Below are 18,222 nucleotides of genomic sequence, written 5' to 3' on the forward strand. Positions count from 1 at the left end.
ATACAGTATCCCCAGAGTCAAACCTCACGGGCTGACATCATGGTAGTTACACTCTCCTTTGTGTTTACTACATAATATGGAATTATATAGTAAACAAAATAGTATTAAATAAAACTTTTTTTATATTGTAGATTCTTCCTAATAGCCACGCTTTGCTTTGACTACTGCTTTGCTCACTCTTGGCGTTCTCTCCATGAGCTTCATGAGGTCGTCACCTGAAATGGTTTCCCAACAGTCTTGAAGGAGTTCCCAGAGATGCTGAGCACTAGTTGGTCCTTTTGCCTTCACTCTGCGCTCCATCTCATTCCAAACCATCTCCACTGGGTTTAGGTCAGGTGACTGTGGAGGCCAGGCCATCTGGTGCAGCACTCCATCACTGTCCTTATTGGTCAAATAGCTCTGACACAGCCTAGAGGTGTGTTTGGGATCATTGTCCCTGTTAGAGAATACATGATGGGATGGCATGTCACTGCAGGATGCTGTGGTAGCCATGCGGGTTCATTGTGCCTGAATTTGGACTCATCAGACAAAAGCACAGATTTCCACTGGTCTAATGTCCATTCCTTGTGTTTCTTTCCCGAGCAGTAGAGGGGACTCTTGGTCTGCCTTTCCTGGGGCGGTCCTCATGTGAGCCAGTTTCGTCATAGTACTTGATGGTTTTTGTGACTGCAGAGTCTTAGCAATGTTCCGGACTGACTGACCTTCAGTTCTTAAAGTAATGATGGACTGTTGTTTCTCTTTACTTAACTGATTGGTTCTGTCAAATAGAGCTGTCAGCCATGCACCAACCTGACTTCTGCACAACACAACCGATGGTCCCAACCTCATAAGGAAGGCAAGAAATTCCACAAATGAACCCTGACAAGGCACACCTGTGAAGTGAAACCATTTTGGGTGACTACATCATGAAGTTCATTGAGCCAAGGGCCAAGGGTATGCAGGGCTTTCAGCGAGGCAAGGGGTGGGATCTAAAATATAAAACATATTTAGAGTTATTTATCATTTTTTCAGCTTGTATCTACTCACACTGTATCCCCTACAGTGTGAGTTGTGGTGGTCAGCATGCCTAGGAAAGCTGGAAGTGAATATGTGACACTGCAGTATAGTAGTTACTGGACAAACATGAGATTGATCTCTTATGTCTTCATGTTCTTCAGTTTAATATGAGCACAACAGTCTAAAATTCAAAGTGCACATTTAAAATAGCTTCCTGTCCCTGTGTGAACATATAGTAAAATTTAAACTAGTCTATATGCAGCGCTTGCTCTCATTATTATAGTTTTCAACACTTTGTCAGAGGAGAGTTCAACCAAGACTTTCCAAGGCTAAATTAGAAATGTTGCCAGCCCCACATCCCAGTGCAGCATGGTCTATCACAATAGAGCAAAACATAATGCAATAAGTTAAAGAGCATTATTCTCTTCACAAAATGCAAATTCAGTCACATTATCATTTTTCTTAGCCAATCATATAAAACAATGCATAGATATATAAAAAACATTACATACACACCGTCATATTTATTAAAATAAACAATATGTACAAAATTGCCATATATATTTATTTTTTCCATGTATAATAGAATAGTAATAGTAAAAAAAATAAATATCCTATGTACATCACACAAGCCATTCCAAAGTTATCGTCACTGCAAGGAAAAACAAAAGGCAAAATGTTAGTTGTTAGGTCACACAATGTTCCCCATGAAGTTAGCATGTCAGGCAAAAACACAATGCTGTGACAAACGTACTTTATTCCAACATCCAGGTACAGGTAAACCATCATCTCCCTGGAACATGTAGAGTAAAAAAGAGACAATATTAGAAGCAACAATGGACAGTATATTGAATCATTTTACAATTATATGAAAATAAAAACACATTTTGACCACCCAGCATTCTACAAGTGCAACTCATGCAGATTTTGTAGATTCCTTCAGGCCTGAAAACGACTCTATAATTACATCTAAATAGTTTAAACCTGAACAATAGCTATTCTGTGAAGAATTATAAATGTCAGCACTGAGTTTGTATCAATGCTAATGAAACAAATACAGCTGGAAGAGCGGAAGCAACCTGAGATATGTTGACATGGTACAAACAGTATTTATTTCTGCAGTTTTCATTGATGAAATTACATTTGTGTGTCCTTTCAGGATGAAATCTGGGACTACAGCTGTTGCAAGTTGTACAGAAAAACACTATCACCATAGCAACAACCATGCATATTATGGCATTTACAGACTTTTGCTACAATAAGCAGGTAAAGTCAACAGCTATTTCCCAATTCATAGGCCGCATCCTTCAGAGGACCTGGCCTTTGCGGTCTTCATGGGCCGAATTTGGACAGCTCTTGTCGTGTCGCTGTGACGTAATAGGCCTACAAATGCGGCCTCAGAAGGATGCGGCCTATGAATTGGGACATACCTAATATTTCACCGATTCCCAATTTTTTTTCCAAAAGTATGTGACAGATAAAACTTTGATGTCTCCTTCACAAAAAGGAAAACCAAGAATTTTAGGTGCCTCTATACTTAGAGATATATTTGCTTTAACACACGGGCTGCTGTGATTCAGACTGAGCCTTTTCAGTTGTCAGACTGTGAAAGGAATAATACAGGGTGGGCCATTTATATGGATACACCGTAATAACATGGGAATGGTTGGTGATATTAAAGTCCTGTTTGTGGCACATTAGTATATGTGAGGGGGCAAACTCCTCAAGATGGGTGATGACCATGGTGGCCATTTAGAAGTCGGCCATCTTGGATACAACTTTTGTTTTTCCAATAGGAAGAGGGTCATGTGACACATCAAACTTATTGGTAATGTCACAATAAAAACAGTGGTGTGCTTGGTTTCAACGTAACTTTATTCTTTCATGAGTTATTTACAAGTTTCTCTTTGTTCACAGCCATTGACATGTCGAAGAGGTTAACACGTGAGGAGCGGATCGAAATTGTGTTGATATCTGGTGAACGCAGTAACGAGGTCATTGCAGCAGATTTCAATACAAGACACCCTACGGGACCACCCATCTCCCATGCTACAGCTAGCAAACTGCTTGCTAAGTTTCGTGAAACTGGTTCAGTGTTGTCAAAGTAGCTTGCAAAGAAAAGCGTCTGGACTTCTTTAAGTTGCTTGAAGACGTTTCACCTCTCATCCGAGAAGCTTCTTCAGTTCTAAGGTCAAATGGTGGAGAGTCCCAGATATACAGTGGGGCAAAAAAGTATTTAGTCAGCCACCGATTGTGCAAGTTCCCCCACTTAAAATGATGACAGAGGTCAGTAATTTGCACCAGAGGTACACTTCAACTGTGAGAGACAGAATGTGAAAAAAAAATCAATGAATCCACATGGTAGGATTTGTAAAGAATTTATTCGTAAATTAGGGTGGAAAATAAGTATTCGGTCACCTCAAACAAGGAAAATCTCTGGCTCTCACAGACCTGTAACGTCTTCTGTAAGAAGCTTTTCTGTCCCCCACTCGTTACCTGTATGAATGGCACCTGTTTGAACTCATCATCTGTATAAAAGACACCTGTCCACAGCCTCAAACAGTCAGACTCCAAACTCCGCCATGGCCAAGACCAAAGAGCTTTCGAAGGACACCAGGAAAAGTATTGTAGACCTGCACCAGACTGGGAAGAGTGAATCTACAATAGACAAGCAGCTTGGTGTGAAAAAATCAACTGTGGGAGCAATCATCAGAAAATGGAAGACATACAAGACCACTGATAATCTCCCTCGATCTGGGGCTCCACGCAAGATCTCATCCCGTGGGGTCAAAATGATCATGAGAACGGTGAGCAAAGATCCCAGAACCACACGGGGGGACCTGGTGAATGACCTGCAGAGAGCTGGGACCAAAGTAACAAAGGTCACCATCAGTAACACACTACAACGGCAGGGAATCAAATCCCGCAGTGCCAGACGTGTTCCGCTGCTGAAGCCAGTGCATGTCCAGGCCCGTCTGAAGTTTGCCAGAGAGCACATGGATGATACAGCAGAGGATTGGGAGAATGTCATGTGGTCAGATGAAACCAAAGTAGAACTTTTTGGTATCAACTCAACTCGTCGTGTTTGGAGGAAGAAGAATACTGAGTTGCATCCCAAGAACACCATACCTACTGTGAAGCATGGGGGTGGAAACATCATGCTATGGGGCTGTTTTTCTGCCAAGGGGACAGGACGACTGATCCGTGTTAAGGACAGAATGAATGGGGCCATGTATCGTGAGATTTTGAGCCAAAACCTCCTTCCATCAGTGAGAACTTTGAAGATGAAACGAGGCTGGGTCTTCCAACATGACAATGATCCAAAACACACCGCCCGGGCAACAAAGGAGTGGCTCCGTAAGAAGCATTTGAAAGTCCCGGAGTGGCCTAGCCAGTCTCCAGACCTCAACCCCATAGAAAATCTGTGGCGGGAGTTGAAAGTCCGTGTTGCTCGGCGACAGCCCCAAAACATCACTGCTCTCGAGAAGATCTGCATGGAGGAATGGGCCAAAATACCAGCTACTGTGTGTGCAAACCTGGTAAAGACCTATAGTAAACGTTTGACCTCTGTTATTGCCAACAAAGGTTATGTTACAAAGTATTGAGTTGTATTTTTGTTATTGACCAAATACTTATTTTCCACCCTGATTTACGGATAAATTCTTTACAAATCCTACCATGTGGATTCATGGATTTTTTTTTCACATTCTGTCTCTCACAGTTGAAGTGTACCTCTGGTGCAAATTACTGACCTCTGTCATCATTTTAGGTGGGGGAACTTGCACAATCGGTGGCTGACTAAATACTTTTTTGCCCCACTGTAAACCTAGTGGGAGTGACCCCCCACAGAGGGACAAAAGGACCCCCTGATGATCCTCTAATCGCCTGAGCCAAGGTGTGAAATTGGGTGTGGGTCACAATCAGCCAGAGTTTCGGGTGTGTTCATTGTGAAACCTGGCCCCACCTTATCATGCGAATTCCTGAGGTCAGATGGCCCAGGATGTGAGTGGGCGTTAAGGCGTCTGGGAAGGGATCTCAAAACTGGATTATAGATGGCAGAGGATCCAGATGAAACCATGGTGTCCTTTGATGTAGTCTCTCTCTTCACTTGCATACCCACCACGGAGGCCGTGGAGACTGTCAGAAAACGACTACAAGAAGACAGCTCCTTGGAGGACAGGACCAACTTCACACCCGATCAAATCTGCACACTGTTAGACCTCTGCCTCACCACTACATATTTCAAGTACAACGAAGGCTTTTACAGACAAAAACATGGCTGTGCCATGGGCTCCCCCGTGTCACCTATTGTAGCCAACCTTTACATGGAGGAAGTGGAAAGGAAGGCTCTTGGCTCTTTCAAAGGAAGAGTACCCAGCCACTGGTACAGATATGTGGACGACACCTGGGTCAAAATCAAGACACAAGAAGTGGAATCCTTCACTGCGCACATTAACGCTGTGGATAAAAATATCAAGTTCACCAGGGAAGACACAAAGGACAACTGTTTGCCTTTCCTGGACTGCGCTGTGCACATTGAAGAGAACGGCAAACTCAACATCGAAGTTTACCGGAAGCCCACACACATGGACCAGTACCTCCTTTTTGAATCCCATCACCCTCTGGAACACAAACTTGGAGTAATTAGGACCCTACACCACCGGGCAGAACATGTTCCCTCTAAGCCTGAAGGAAAAAAGAAGGAACACACACATGTAAAGGAAGCACTCAAAACGTGCGGCTATCCTAAATGGGCGTTCTCAAAGTCAGCAAAGAGGCACAGAAAAGAAGACCAGACACCAGCGAAGGAGGATAAGAAGGACAGACGCAACAACATTGTCATCCCCTATGTAGCCGGTGTATCAGAAAAAGGAGGAGAGTTTTCTCCAAGCATGACATCCCAGTGTATTTCAGACCCAGCAACACACTCAGACAGAAACTGGTTCACCCGAAAGACAAAACGCCAAAACACAAACTTAACAACGTGGTGTATGCTGTACAGTGCAGCGAGGAATGCTCAGACCTCTACATTGGAGAGACCAAACAGCCACTTCACAAGCGCATGGCACAACACAGAAGAGCCACCTCCACAGGACAAGACTCAGCAGTCCATCTGCATCTTAAGGATAAAGGACACTCTTTCGAGGATGCCAATGTTCACATTTTGGACAGAGAGGACAGATGGTTTGAAAGAGGAGTGAAAGAAGCCATCTATGTCCACTGTGAGCGACCATCTTTGAACAGAGGCGGGGGTTTACACACCAACTCTCTGCCATCTATAATCCAGTTTTGAGATCCCTTCCCTGACGCCTTAACGCCCACTCACATCCTGGGCATATCTGAGCTCAGGAATTCGCATGATAAGGTGGGGCCAGGTTTCACAATGAACACACCCGAAACTCTGGCTGATTGGGTCCCACACCCAATTTCACACCTTGGCTCAGGCGATTAGAGGATCATCAGGGGGTCCTTTTGTCCCTCTGTGGGGGGTCACTCCCACTAGGTTTATATCTGGGACTCTCCACCATTTGACCTTAGAACTGAAGAAGCTTCTCGGATGAGAGGTGAAACGTCTTCAAGCAACTTAAAGAAGTCCAGACGCTTTTCTTTGCAAGCTACTTTGACTACGATGACCTGGATGACTGAGAACCTTCACAGACATATGGTTCAGTGTTGGATTTGCCAAAATGTGGATGCAAGAAAACTAATGAAGAAACATCAGTGGCTGTCCTAGCTTCATTCAGCAAGAGCCCACAGCGCAGCACTCTCCGCATGTCACGGGAGAGTGGCATTAGGCGAACGTCCCTTCGGCAGATATTAGCTACTCACAAATGGCACCCTTACAAACTCCAGCTGCTGCAGCATCTCAACGAGGATGACCCAGATCGGCGCACAGAATTTGCAGAATGGGCAAAACAAAAATTGGAACAGGACCCTCAGTGCACGCAGAAGATTTTGTTCAGTGATGAGGCAAACTTTTATGTGAATGGTGAAGTTAACAAACAAAACCACCACTATTGGTCTGACACTAACCCACATTGGATGGATCCCTCCAAGACTGTTGGACCAACAAAAGTGATGGTTTGGTGTGGTATATGGGGCACAACGATAGTGGGTCCATTCTTCATCAATGGAAGCCTCAAGGCCACTGGATATTTGAAATTGCTACATGATGATGTGTTTCCCTCTTTATGCACTGAAGCTGGCACGTTCCCTGAGTTTTTCCAGCAACATGGTGCACCACCACATTATGGGTGCAGGTCCGAGCATTCCTAGATGAACAGTTTCCTGGAAAGTGGATTGGTGATTGTGGGCCAGTTAAATGGCCCCCAAGGACTCCCGATCTGACCCCCTTAGACTTTTATCTTTGGGGTCATCTGAAGGCAATTGTCTATGGTGTGAAGATACGAGATGTGCAGCACCTGAAACTACGGATACTGGATGCCTGTGCTGGCATTTCTCCTGCGGTGTTGCTATCAGTGTGTGAAGAGTGGGAGAAGAGGGTTGCATTGACAACCCAACACAATGGGCAGCACATTGAACACATTTTATAAGTGGTCAGAAACTTATAAATAACTCATGAAAGAATAAAGTTACGTTGAAACCAAGCACACCATTGTTTTTCTTGTGACATTACCAATAAGTTTGATGTGTCACATGGCCCTCTTCCTATTGAAAAAACAAAAGTTGTATTCAAGATGGCCGACTTCTAAATGGCCACCATGGTCACCACCCATCTTGAGGAGTTTGCCCCCTCACATATACTAATGTGCCACAAACAGGACTTTAACTCATTCACTGCCAGCCATTGGCAGTGAATGAGTTAAACCCATTGACTCATTCACTGCCATTGACGGCTATAGACGTCAATGGCAGTGAATGAGTTAATATCACCAACCATTCCCATGTTATTACGGTGTATCCATATAACTGGCTCACCCTGTAGATTTTATAATAAAGTCTAAGCCTTACCTGTGGAAAGGCAATCAAGAAGACCTAATCAGTTTGCTTTACAGATTAACAGATTCATGACTACATTAAATAAACAGATTAGCAAATCTCTTTTCTTTACTCTTTTTCACCCGTCTCCCCTCATTCACATACATGGACTTCAACTTAGTACTAGAGAATTCATGTATTTTCCCTCCAGTGAATAAATCCTTCCTCTCACTGTAGATCATGTCTACAATCATCACAGTCAGAGACAGACTCCTGCCTGCTCACCTGTCAACCTTTCCATCACCACTGCAAATAACAAGCGGCTCAGAGCCCATCACTGCTGATCTCACCCCTACCTTGAACCTATCCCTTGAATACTATCCTGTATTTAATTCAATTCAGTTCTGAACCTCATCACCAGCAGTCACCCCAAGGGACTTAGGGTTGTAAGATAGAGACCCTACAATAATAGAAAACCCCAAATATCAAACAACCCCCTTTTAGAAAGAACTTGATGACAGTGGGAAGGAAAAACTCCCTTTTAACAGGAAGAAACCTTCAGTAGAACCAGGCTCAGAGAGGGGCGGCCATCTGCCGGGATCAGTTGGGGGTGACAGGAAAGAAATAAGACACGATGGGAAAGACAGCCAGAGATTAATAAGAACTAATAATTAGATGGAGAGCGGTGTGTGAGCACATAGAGAGTGAAAAAGGTGAGATAACAAGAAACACTGAAACACTCCATGCATCATGGGAAGTAGCCTAGACCCATTGCAGTGTAAGAAAGCCCTTACTATATCCTCTGTCTCCCGAATCCAATCTGGGAGCTGGTTCCACAGAAGAGGGGTCTGAAATTTGAAGGCTTTGCCTCCCATTCTACTTTTAAATATTTTAGAAAATGAAAATTAAGCCAGGATTATATTCCATCAACAAGTCTCCTGTGTAGAGGACACACTAAATCCACATGTTTGTGGATCATAAAGAATGGATGCCTTTCTGATGCAACCCTGCCCATGTATCCGGGCTTGGAAATAGCACATGGTGGCTACTGGCCCCTGTGGCTGGTTTTCACTCCCTGTGGTAGTCTATTGCCTTGTAGATAGGGAAGAATAGTGCCCCATGCAAGAAACAGTGTAAGAAACCATGACTAAAGGCATTACTATATTTGAAAATAACACTGTGAAGGTTTTAGATCCGAGGTTGGTGTATTAGTCACAATTGTACGTGATGTTATGTTTCAAAGGTTTTTAGTCGTTATAATCACTCTTGATTATGTTATGTTGTCTCACCATATTGTAGAGGAAGCAGTGAGTTGATTACAATAAATTTAAACTATCATGCAAAAGTGCATATTGTTGTTTACAGCGATGCACTGTAGGATCCATAAAGAGGAGTGTGGTTGAGGGTAGCTAAAGGCATGCTAGTAAAGGGAAAGAAAGAGCACCATACCACAGGGCAAGGGGCATCCAGCCCGTCCAGGCCTGGCAAGCCCGGTTCACCTTTTTCCCCTTTAATGCCTCGGAAACCCTGTTTGTGAAATCAGCCATTTAAAAAAAGAGTTTTGCAGCTCGTGCAGCAGAAGAGTGTTTTCCCTCCACTGCTTAATGGCAGGAAGATCTCGATGTTTCTCCACGATGTCACTGACTTCAGTTTCCTAAACATGCAGGAAACCTGAGACTGACAGGAACCGGGCTCACTGATATGGACTTGCAAGGAAATGGTTTCTCTGATTCTAATGCAGAGGTTAATGTTCTCTAACATTTCACTAAGAGTATCTGACTGGTACAAGTAGAGCAGACCATCAGCATCTTCCCCAGTCTTTGATTGCTTTGCTTGTTCAAAACAACCAGTGCACCATGGCTGGAAGAACAGAGCCAACAGTGCTGATGGACATAATGGATAAAATAACACCAGAGAGAAATCTGACAGTAGGTATGCTATTGATTTTGATTTAGTATTAGAAGCTCTTGCCTATAGCTAGTCTATGCTGAACTGTCTAACTTTCTTTACTACAAAGCTGCAGAGGTGAAGGTGCAGGAAGAAAGTTCAGCGTGGAGTGGGAATACTTTGGTGTCTCTGTGGCTGCCTGTTTCCTGTCTGTCTGGGACCTGGAAGAAAAGTTCCTCAATCATAGCTGTGATCCAGTCTCAAGCATCTTTGCTCTCATGAATGTCTTTCTTTTTCAGTAGTATTTTATAATAATGTCACACTATTAAGCATTACTAAGGTATTAGTAATGCCTAATTTATCATTTATGTAGTATTACTGCTCCTTAGTATGCCACTTGAAAGATACAGATATATTATTATGACTATGATTATGAAAATGATTATTACCAGCAGTGATAGTTGCGCATGGTGTGATAGTGTGATATTATTATAATGTCCTACACTTCGTCCTTTGGTTTTTTGAATGGATGAGGGATTTGAGGATGTATATTGATTCTAGTCGTGTTGTCAAAATAACCTACAGCTGGACCACTGGACCAAAACCACTCTGAGGTTGATTAGAAACATTAAATGAGGCAAAAGGAAGCTGTCCAACTGAAATGTCCTGAGAGTAACTTGCTGCTTCTTCCCTTTGCCTCATGGCTAAACACAGAACTACTGACATACCAATGGACAGGGGGCATCTAATCCAGGTGCTCCTTGGTCTCCCTTATCCCCTTTGGCCCCCCTGTTGCCTTTCTTGCCCCTCTCTCCCTGCAAACAGTGTATTAAAAAGAACAAATTTAATCCTCCTTACTACACCACAGTAGAAGCAAATGCTTTTGTTTGTAAGATTTCAATAGCTGTTTTTTGACATATGCAACAGATGATATGAGAAATTTTAGCGTCATTTTGATTCACTAGTTTTCTTTGTATGATTTAGCGATCTAAATTCACTAGAGAGTGGGAGGGAGTAGAAGGAAACAGGAAAAAGTAAGCCATTGCAGTTGGTGAGCAGGTTTCCTACCAGGGACAACATGCACACTACGAAACAGTGCACGTACAGCTTACACAGCTTGGCTCATTCACACAAGCACTTTTTTCTACTGAAGTGCTTTCTAGCTAACATTCACACACATTCTTACCCTCAAGGATGCATTATGCTTGGCGTTAGTGTCTTGCCCAGATGTAGATGTAGTAGATGATCTGCTCTAACTCCTGAACTACAGCCTACAGTGACATTTAAACTTGTCACAGTAACATGATGGGTCAAGAAACTGTTGGATTTTGATGCATAGTTTATTTTCTTGCATCGTGGACAATTCCTGATAAATAATTTTGTCTTTTACGGGAAAAATCGACTAAATTTACAAACTGAAGTCTACATTTAGGTGTTAAAAAGCAATCTAACACCAGGAGGGGGAAAAATATTTGGTTAAACTTAAAACCTGCACCATTTTTAACAAACAAACCTATCACCCTGTTAGACCAAGAATAACAGATTGATGCTTTCTCAATATTAACATATATATCAAAATAAAGAACATCAATCCATTGTCTTCATTATTTAATTGCATTATATGTGCTACTTTGGCATGCAGCTATTTCAAAATGATTACGTGACTTCATCAAGTGGATTCAGTTCAGGTCAATTCAGTTTTATGTAGCTCCAATTTAAATCAAGCTGCTTCAAGGCATTTAAGGCCTTAAAAGTCTTTACTTTGATTCTAAGGTAAAGAAGGACCTTCAGGTCAATGTTTGTGTCACCTGTGTCTGCTCCTACAGGCAGGGATTAAGAGATAAGAGTTTCATGCTGTAACTTTAAGCAGAAAATGACTTTTGCTGCGGTCTTTTTTGTTTCTGTCGTCTCATCTGGATACCATTAAACCCAGTGCTTGGGCTTTTAGCAGTTTATTTCAGATGTAGTATTTTTTTAGCACCTGCAGTAAAGACACTGGTAATATTTGGTGTAAGGTTTAGACTGATCACAGTTAGATTTGTACAAGCTGTTTAAAAAACAAAGATGAACCCAGAAATGCGAAAATCTTGTTGTGCTAGCATCTAATGAGTAGACACATTTTACAGTGATGAGAGAACACTGACGAGTTACAGGTTAAAGGTTCAGGGGCTGGAGGGACTTAAAGGATGCTTGCAAGGAAGAGCAACTGTTAAGTAGGACTAGTTAAGAGGTAAGTGTAAGAGAAGGAACCCAAGACTACATTAGGATGCAGGAGGAGGAGGAACAGAAGGCCAAAATTTGTGAGAGGGAGAGAGGGCAATCCCAGCAATAAAAAGAGCTGCAGGCCACAGAGCAAGGTGAAGGGAAGGAAAAGGGGATAGGAAGACCTGCGGAAACAAAGGAAGATAGGAAAAAGTAAAAACAGCAACACAATCTCACAGCTTCAACACTTTCAACTGGATATTCACATTTAGGTGGATTGTTTGGGTTTCTGTATGTGTACACTGGAAGTGTGGCCAGTTGAACGTGCTGAAAGAGCCCACAAAGATAAAACAAAATGGAAGTGGAAATATTAATTGTCACAGGTTAATGGGAAGGAAACAGGCATTCTCTGAGGGGTGGGTATGTGACCAGCACACAATGATGTTTTAATTCATAAAACAGTTTTTTCTCTTTAGTTCCACTAAAAACAAAGGTGCTTTAGAGGATGTCACTGAGGATATTGTTAGAATAGTTTAACATTAGCACTGGAACTAAAATTGATTATGACTGTTTTAACAGTAAGCCTGACATCGAGATGCCTCCAAGTGACCATTGGGTTCAAAACAAATCCCCTGCAAACCAAACATTTTGCCTAAACTATGACTCACTGATCTTTACTTTTATGCATAATATCAAAGAGAACATTTATTTATTGAAATTCACATATTATCTGTATATATTAGAAAGAACATTGTCAGAGTTTCTCAGAAAGAAATTTCAACAACAATTTTGTGGATGTAAATGCCAACTGTGGTAATAATATTTACCAACATAAACTACTTAATAAATGAAATTACACATGTGTGTGTGCACAGATGATCAGCCACAATCACGTTAGTTACTTTATTTTTATAATAGGCCAAACACTGCAGACAGTATGTTACCTGATTTCCCTTGAGTCCCTGTGGTCCTACTAATCCCTGTAAAAAGAAATCAGATGTCACATTGGGGACTGTGCCATATGACTGCATTTGGGGAATAAGGACACATGTTTTTATCACTGTTGTTATTTTGCCAAATACAGTACTCTCCATAAAAAAGTGATGCCACTGTGTTAATATGGAATAAACTCATTCCATACGCTTTTAATACACACAAACATTTTTCCATATCTTTACTAAACAGCTTTGAAACAGCTTTACATTTAACCAAACAGTGAGTGAAAATGAAACTGAAGCATCGTCCCACACAAAACTGAAATCCCAGTAGATGTGTTTGTGACAGCAGTGTGTAGCTGCCGCATGAGTTTGAAGCGTAACAAATGCAAACATTGGCATGAATTGTTTCTTGAACTCTTGCAGTGTCATTGATAGCAGGAACAAATGGCCTTCTTTAGGATTGTACTGTATGGATAGTACTTGATCTTATCTTTCACCAGCACAGTTCGCCTCCCTACCCTTTGATGTGTAAATCATATTGCTGTGAAGGATGCAAATGCAAATTAAAATGTTACCAATGTTAACCCCCCCCCCCCCCCCCCCCCCCCGAACACACACTCTCACACACACGCACACACACACACACACACACACACACACACACAGACTTACGGGGATGCCTTGCGGCCCTGTTGGTCCTGGAATTCCAGGATCACCCTTTTCACCCTGTAGTTGTGACAGAAACCATCACCTGTACATGCCGCCTGATCTTAAACTCGATGCATCTTTTAGAATAAAAAAAAAAGTTACTCACTGTCTCTCCCTTTGGTCCTGCTGGCCCTGGCACACCTGCAGGTCCTACTAGACCCTTTAAAACATGTTAAGGAAAGTAAATAGTAGGATCTACAAACAGAATAGTCAGGATCATCAAATGCCTCAAATCAGTAAATCAACAAGCTTTCTGGTACAATGTATCTTGGAGCATTTAAACCAGTTCTTCACAAATCTGAGATAACAGAACATTTCTACAAGGTAATTTTCTGCTGGTACTTGTAGCATATACCAAGCTTGTTGAACTACTGTCCAAACTGTATTAAACGAGGGAAAATGAATAAAATGTCAAGGTTGCAGCCTTCTGTCTAAGTATGAATCAAGATTGGAGAGGAAGATCTTGCATCTTAGGCATATCCAGCATGTGCACCCCTGTCTGTAATGCAGCTGTCCACGTGTACTACATGATATTTAAACATGCAGCACAGGTATCTCTGCATGCTTATTTGCATACTTTCCAGCAATGGCAGCTTTGCAGCCTGACGTTGGTACTAGGAGGGCCAGGAAGCAGGAAACTGTTAAGGTATGATCAGAGTTGGAGTACTGACACTATAATGGCATTCTATACGAGCTGGCAAGTTGTTTTGTTGGCAATCGCTTACAAGACACTGAATAGTTTGGAATAGTTAAGACGATCTGGAAAACAACTTGCCATAACACATAAACAGCTTCAAATTCCAAGATCTCTCAGGTGCTTGTGGTGGCTGGGCCTGTATGAGATGTGGTTATATCTCATAACCGTATGGATTTATGGTTTAAATTTTCAGGTTACTGATACTTAGAAAAGTAGTTGAGGGAGTTTAATTAAAATAGGGAAAAAATAATTGAAATTTCTTCATACCTAATCAGCTTAGCAGGAGTCATTGATGAGTTTCCCTTTTTACAAGAAACAAACTGAATAACAAGTTTTTATTTCTTTTTATAATGGTAATACAGTTAAAGAGCTTACCTCCTACAGATAATTTACTTTGAAAGCAATTTGAACATCTATTGCCTAAATTAGTTTCATTTGTATGTCCATCTTTATGCACAGGCTAATTTCTTTTGTCAACTCTGGAAACTTACACAACTGCCTGTAGACAAGCCATTATTCAAATCTTTTTTTGAATTAAAAAAACCAGAGTGAAAACAGAGGTTATGAGATTTGATGGACAGTAATTGATAAGGAAATATACATATTTCTATTCTAGCTTGATTTTCTATTCTAGGAAAGCAGGCAGACATGTTGAACATAAAAACTTGCAAACTAAAAGGAAGGAAACCAGGAATCTGTAATAAGCCTGTTTTGAATTGGGTGAAGTTGGCTTAAAATTTTAAGGGTTTATTGCTGATTGTGTAAAGAATTAAAATGCAAACGAACACAAAGAATATTGATATGTTTTTGGAAAATTGTGATGAACATACTAAGATGGTGAGTCATTGTAACTAAACAGTTCTAGGTAATTTGTGTTGGTAATACTCAAAACAGATGGATGATTGTCAATGATCAGTTTTGTCATTGACAAGTAATAATCAGGTAGCAGACTTTCACCCGGGGTACCAGAAGCTCAACAGCAGACTAAGTTGTTTGGCAGAGAAGATTTGCAAGTTTTCATGGTCACAATGCACACACTCAATTCTGCTGCTGTACATGTACACCACCATTTAAGGGGAAATTTACTATCAACACAAAGTACGAAGAAAACTTTTTAGTTATAGTAACTCGCTATCTAACTATGTTGGTGGAAATAAATAATTGATCCCCTACTTTGTACATTTGTAACTTACATAGAAATGGACAGCCTCTAATTATGATGGTAGTTTCATTTTAATGGAGAGAGACCGAATATTAACCAAAAATGCAGAAGAAAACACATTACATCAAAATTATAAAATGATTTGATTTGAATTCTGACTCCAATAAATCATTCATTCTCTTTTGATCTTAACTCTTTATGTGTAGAAACCACACCTGTCCACAGAATCAACCTCTCCACCATGATGGGCAAAACCAAAGCTCTCAAAGGACGTCAGGGAAAAGACAAAAGCTGGAATTAGCTACAGTGCTAACCACCGTGCCACCGTGCTGCCCTTGGTTTGGTGCTATTTATATAGCACCAAATCACAACAACACTCGACTCAGCATGCTTAATAATGCAAGACCCTACACAGAGTCACCCCAACCATCAGATGACACCCTGTGAACAAGCATTTTGGCAACAGTGGGAAGGAAAAACTCCCTTTCAAGAGGAAGAAACCGACAACCGACTTGCTCACCTGGAAAGGGCTGGGAAACCTGTGAGAATCATGTTCTTTGATTTCTCCAGTGCTTTGAACACCACTCCTGCCCTGACCACACTCGCAGAGACTAGCTGGAGTATACAGGTGTGGACCATCATCTCACTACATGGATCCTGAACTATCTCACCAGCGTCCATCAGTACGTAGGATTTCAGACATGTGTGTCTGTACAGGCACCCCACACACCCAATACAGCACAGATGTCTCTTAAAACTCTGACTACTTCCAGCAAGAATTCTCTGATGACTGAGAGTAAAGAGAACTGATGGGGACTGTTTTGGCTGATGCAGCAAAACTGTCTATTCAACACTGGGAAAACCACCTCCAGTTTGTGCTGGAGATGGGCCTTCGCAGGCAGAAACATCTTACACCTATAGCAATGAACATCCAGGGAATTAAGATTGAGACAGTGGACTCTTATGAGTACTTGGGTGTTGACCTGACCAATAAACTGACAAAGTAGACTGTATCTGAAGACTCCAGTCTTTTGGATTGCAAGGGAACTCCCGAAGACCTTCTGTAACTCTGTGGTGGCATCTGCCATATTTTATGGTCATGTGGTCTGCAGGGAGATTAACATCCAATCACAGCACTATCTATCATTAGTCATATATATCTAGCTACATATATAGGTTTATTGTTTATTGTCTTAATAAAAGAGACTGTTCATTTATTTGTGTGAGCAAAATTAGAAATTCAGCAGGGGATCAAATAATTACTTCCCATATATCACCATATAGATAATACGTTCTCAGTGCCACTGTATCCTCCAAACCCAACTCTGTGCACTCTTGTCCTCACAGAGTTTCTTTAGAATGAAAAATATTAAGACAAGCATGGGTAGCAACAAAGCAAGCATACAGTATACAACAAGCAGGCATTAAGGACATCAAGCAGGCAATAGTTGGGAGTAGAAGGGAGGAAGAAGAGGAGAAAGAGAAAGGGATTGGAATGTGACTTGCACCACTCACCACTGCACCTGGTCTGCCGTCTAACCCATGAGCCCCCTGTATAGTGTTGTACACAGTTAGAGAGCAGAGATGATGAGGGGACGAGGTGGTAGGTAGATGGGGAGGGTAGTCAGAGTTGGATGGGGAGATGGGGGAAGGAGGCGTGAGTGAAGCAGCGACTCAAGTGACTTCAAAAACATATTCAGATGATCACAACAGATGAGCGATGAAAGTGATGAAGCGGAAGAGTGAGTGATTTGGTCATAGTGGGTGATGGCATCATGTTTTTCTTCGCAGTGATGGCTGTTCTAAATTTCACTGTGATTATATCAAAGGCATATTTTACCATTTTAAAAATAAAATTTACTTCTATACTGACATGAGCACTGGCTATAAATGAAACTTATTGAGTGTGACATAAACCATAAATTCTTTGTAAAGCCAAAGATTTACAGCAACATGGTCCATTTTAGAAAGATTATAATAAAAAATTAAATTTAATTCAATTATATTATATTCATTAAAGCTGTGATGCCACTTGGCTCAAGGCATTTACACTGCAACATAAAGACACTGCAAAGTTAGAAAGGAGAACACCCAGCCAGTGTTGAAGCAGAGCTTTACACACAGTCATAAATTGTTGTTAGATTCACACATCTCTTCTGCTTATCTGTGTGTGTGTGTGTGTGTGTGTGTGTGTGTGTGTGTGTGTGTGTGTGTGTGTGTCCTAATATAGAACAATTTCAACCAAAAATGTACAATCTGGATTCATCAGTCCATGAAACCTTTTACTATTGATACATACAGACTCCAGCTATTTCCTCCTGTTTAAGGATGGTTTCTTGTCAACCACCTTTCCACCAAGAACATTTTTGATGACACAATAGTAAAAAGTGGGTCAGCTGAAGGGCCTCATATATTTTTCAGGTCCTGTTTGTGAATTTTCTCCTATTTAACTCTTGGAAATCTTGGAGTCGATGTTAATCAGGATATGTACTCACCACACTTTAAACAAAAAGTGGAATAAAACATCTAGAATTATATATAGGAAAGCATATAGAGGCTACAATGAAGCATGTAAATGAATCCATAGAAATGTAGAATGAAGTACAGTATGTGGATGAGTAAATCATAGTAATGAATGATTCAACCTTTGCCCTAGTTTATCTGTGTTAAAGGTCACAGAGAAAGAGAACGCA

At 41.4% G+C, this 18,222-nt stretch overlaps 1 protein-coding gene across 1 annotated transcript in view; it reads right to left on the reverse strand.

Moving 5' to 3' along the window:
* Window positions 1-18,222, reverse strand: part of LOC146560524 (uncharacterized) — a 72,965-nt gene that overhangs the window by 6,544 nt on the left and 48,199 nt on the right. The window contains exons 29-34 of the mRNA XM_085295870.1: window positions 17,045-17,080; window positions 13,777-13,830; window positions 13,635-13,688; window positions 12,969-13,004; window positions 10,551-10,637; window positions 1,751-1,789 (exon numbers count right to left, since the gene is read on the reverse strand). Coding sequence (XP_085151996.1) covers window positions 1,751-1,789; window positions 10,551-10,637; window positions 12,969-13,004; window positions 13,635-13,688; window positions 13,777-13,830; window positions 17,045-17,080 — 306 coding nt within the window. The remainder of the gene's footprint in view (window positions 1-1,750; window positions 1,790-10,550; window positions 10,638-12,968; window positions 13,005-13,634; window positions 13,689-13,776; window positions 13,831-17,044; window positions 17,081-18,222) is intronic.

The sequence above is a fragment of the Mchenga conophoros genome, linkage group LG13 (genome assembly GCF_057382185.1).
Source record: "Mchenga conophoros isolate Kocher_MC1m ecotype Shallow Benthic linkage group LG13, M_conophoros_male_GT1.1, whole genome shotgun sequence".
NCBI lineage: Eukaryota > Metazoa > Chordata > Actinopteri > Cichliformes > Cichlidae > Mchenga > Mchenga conophoros.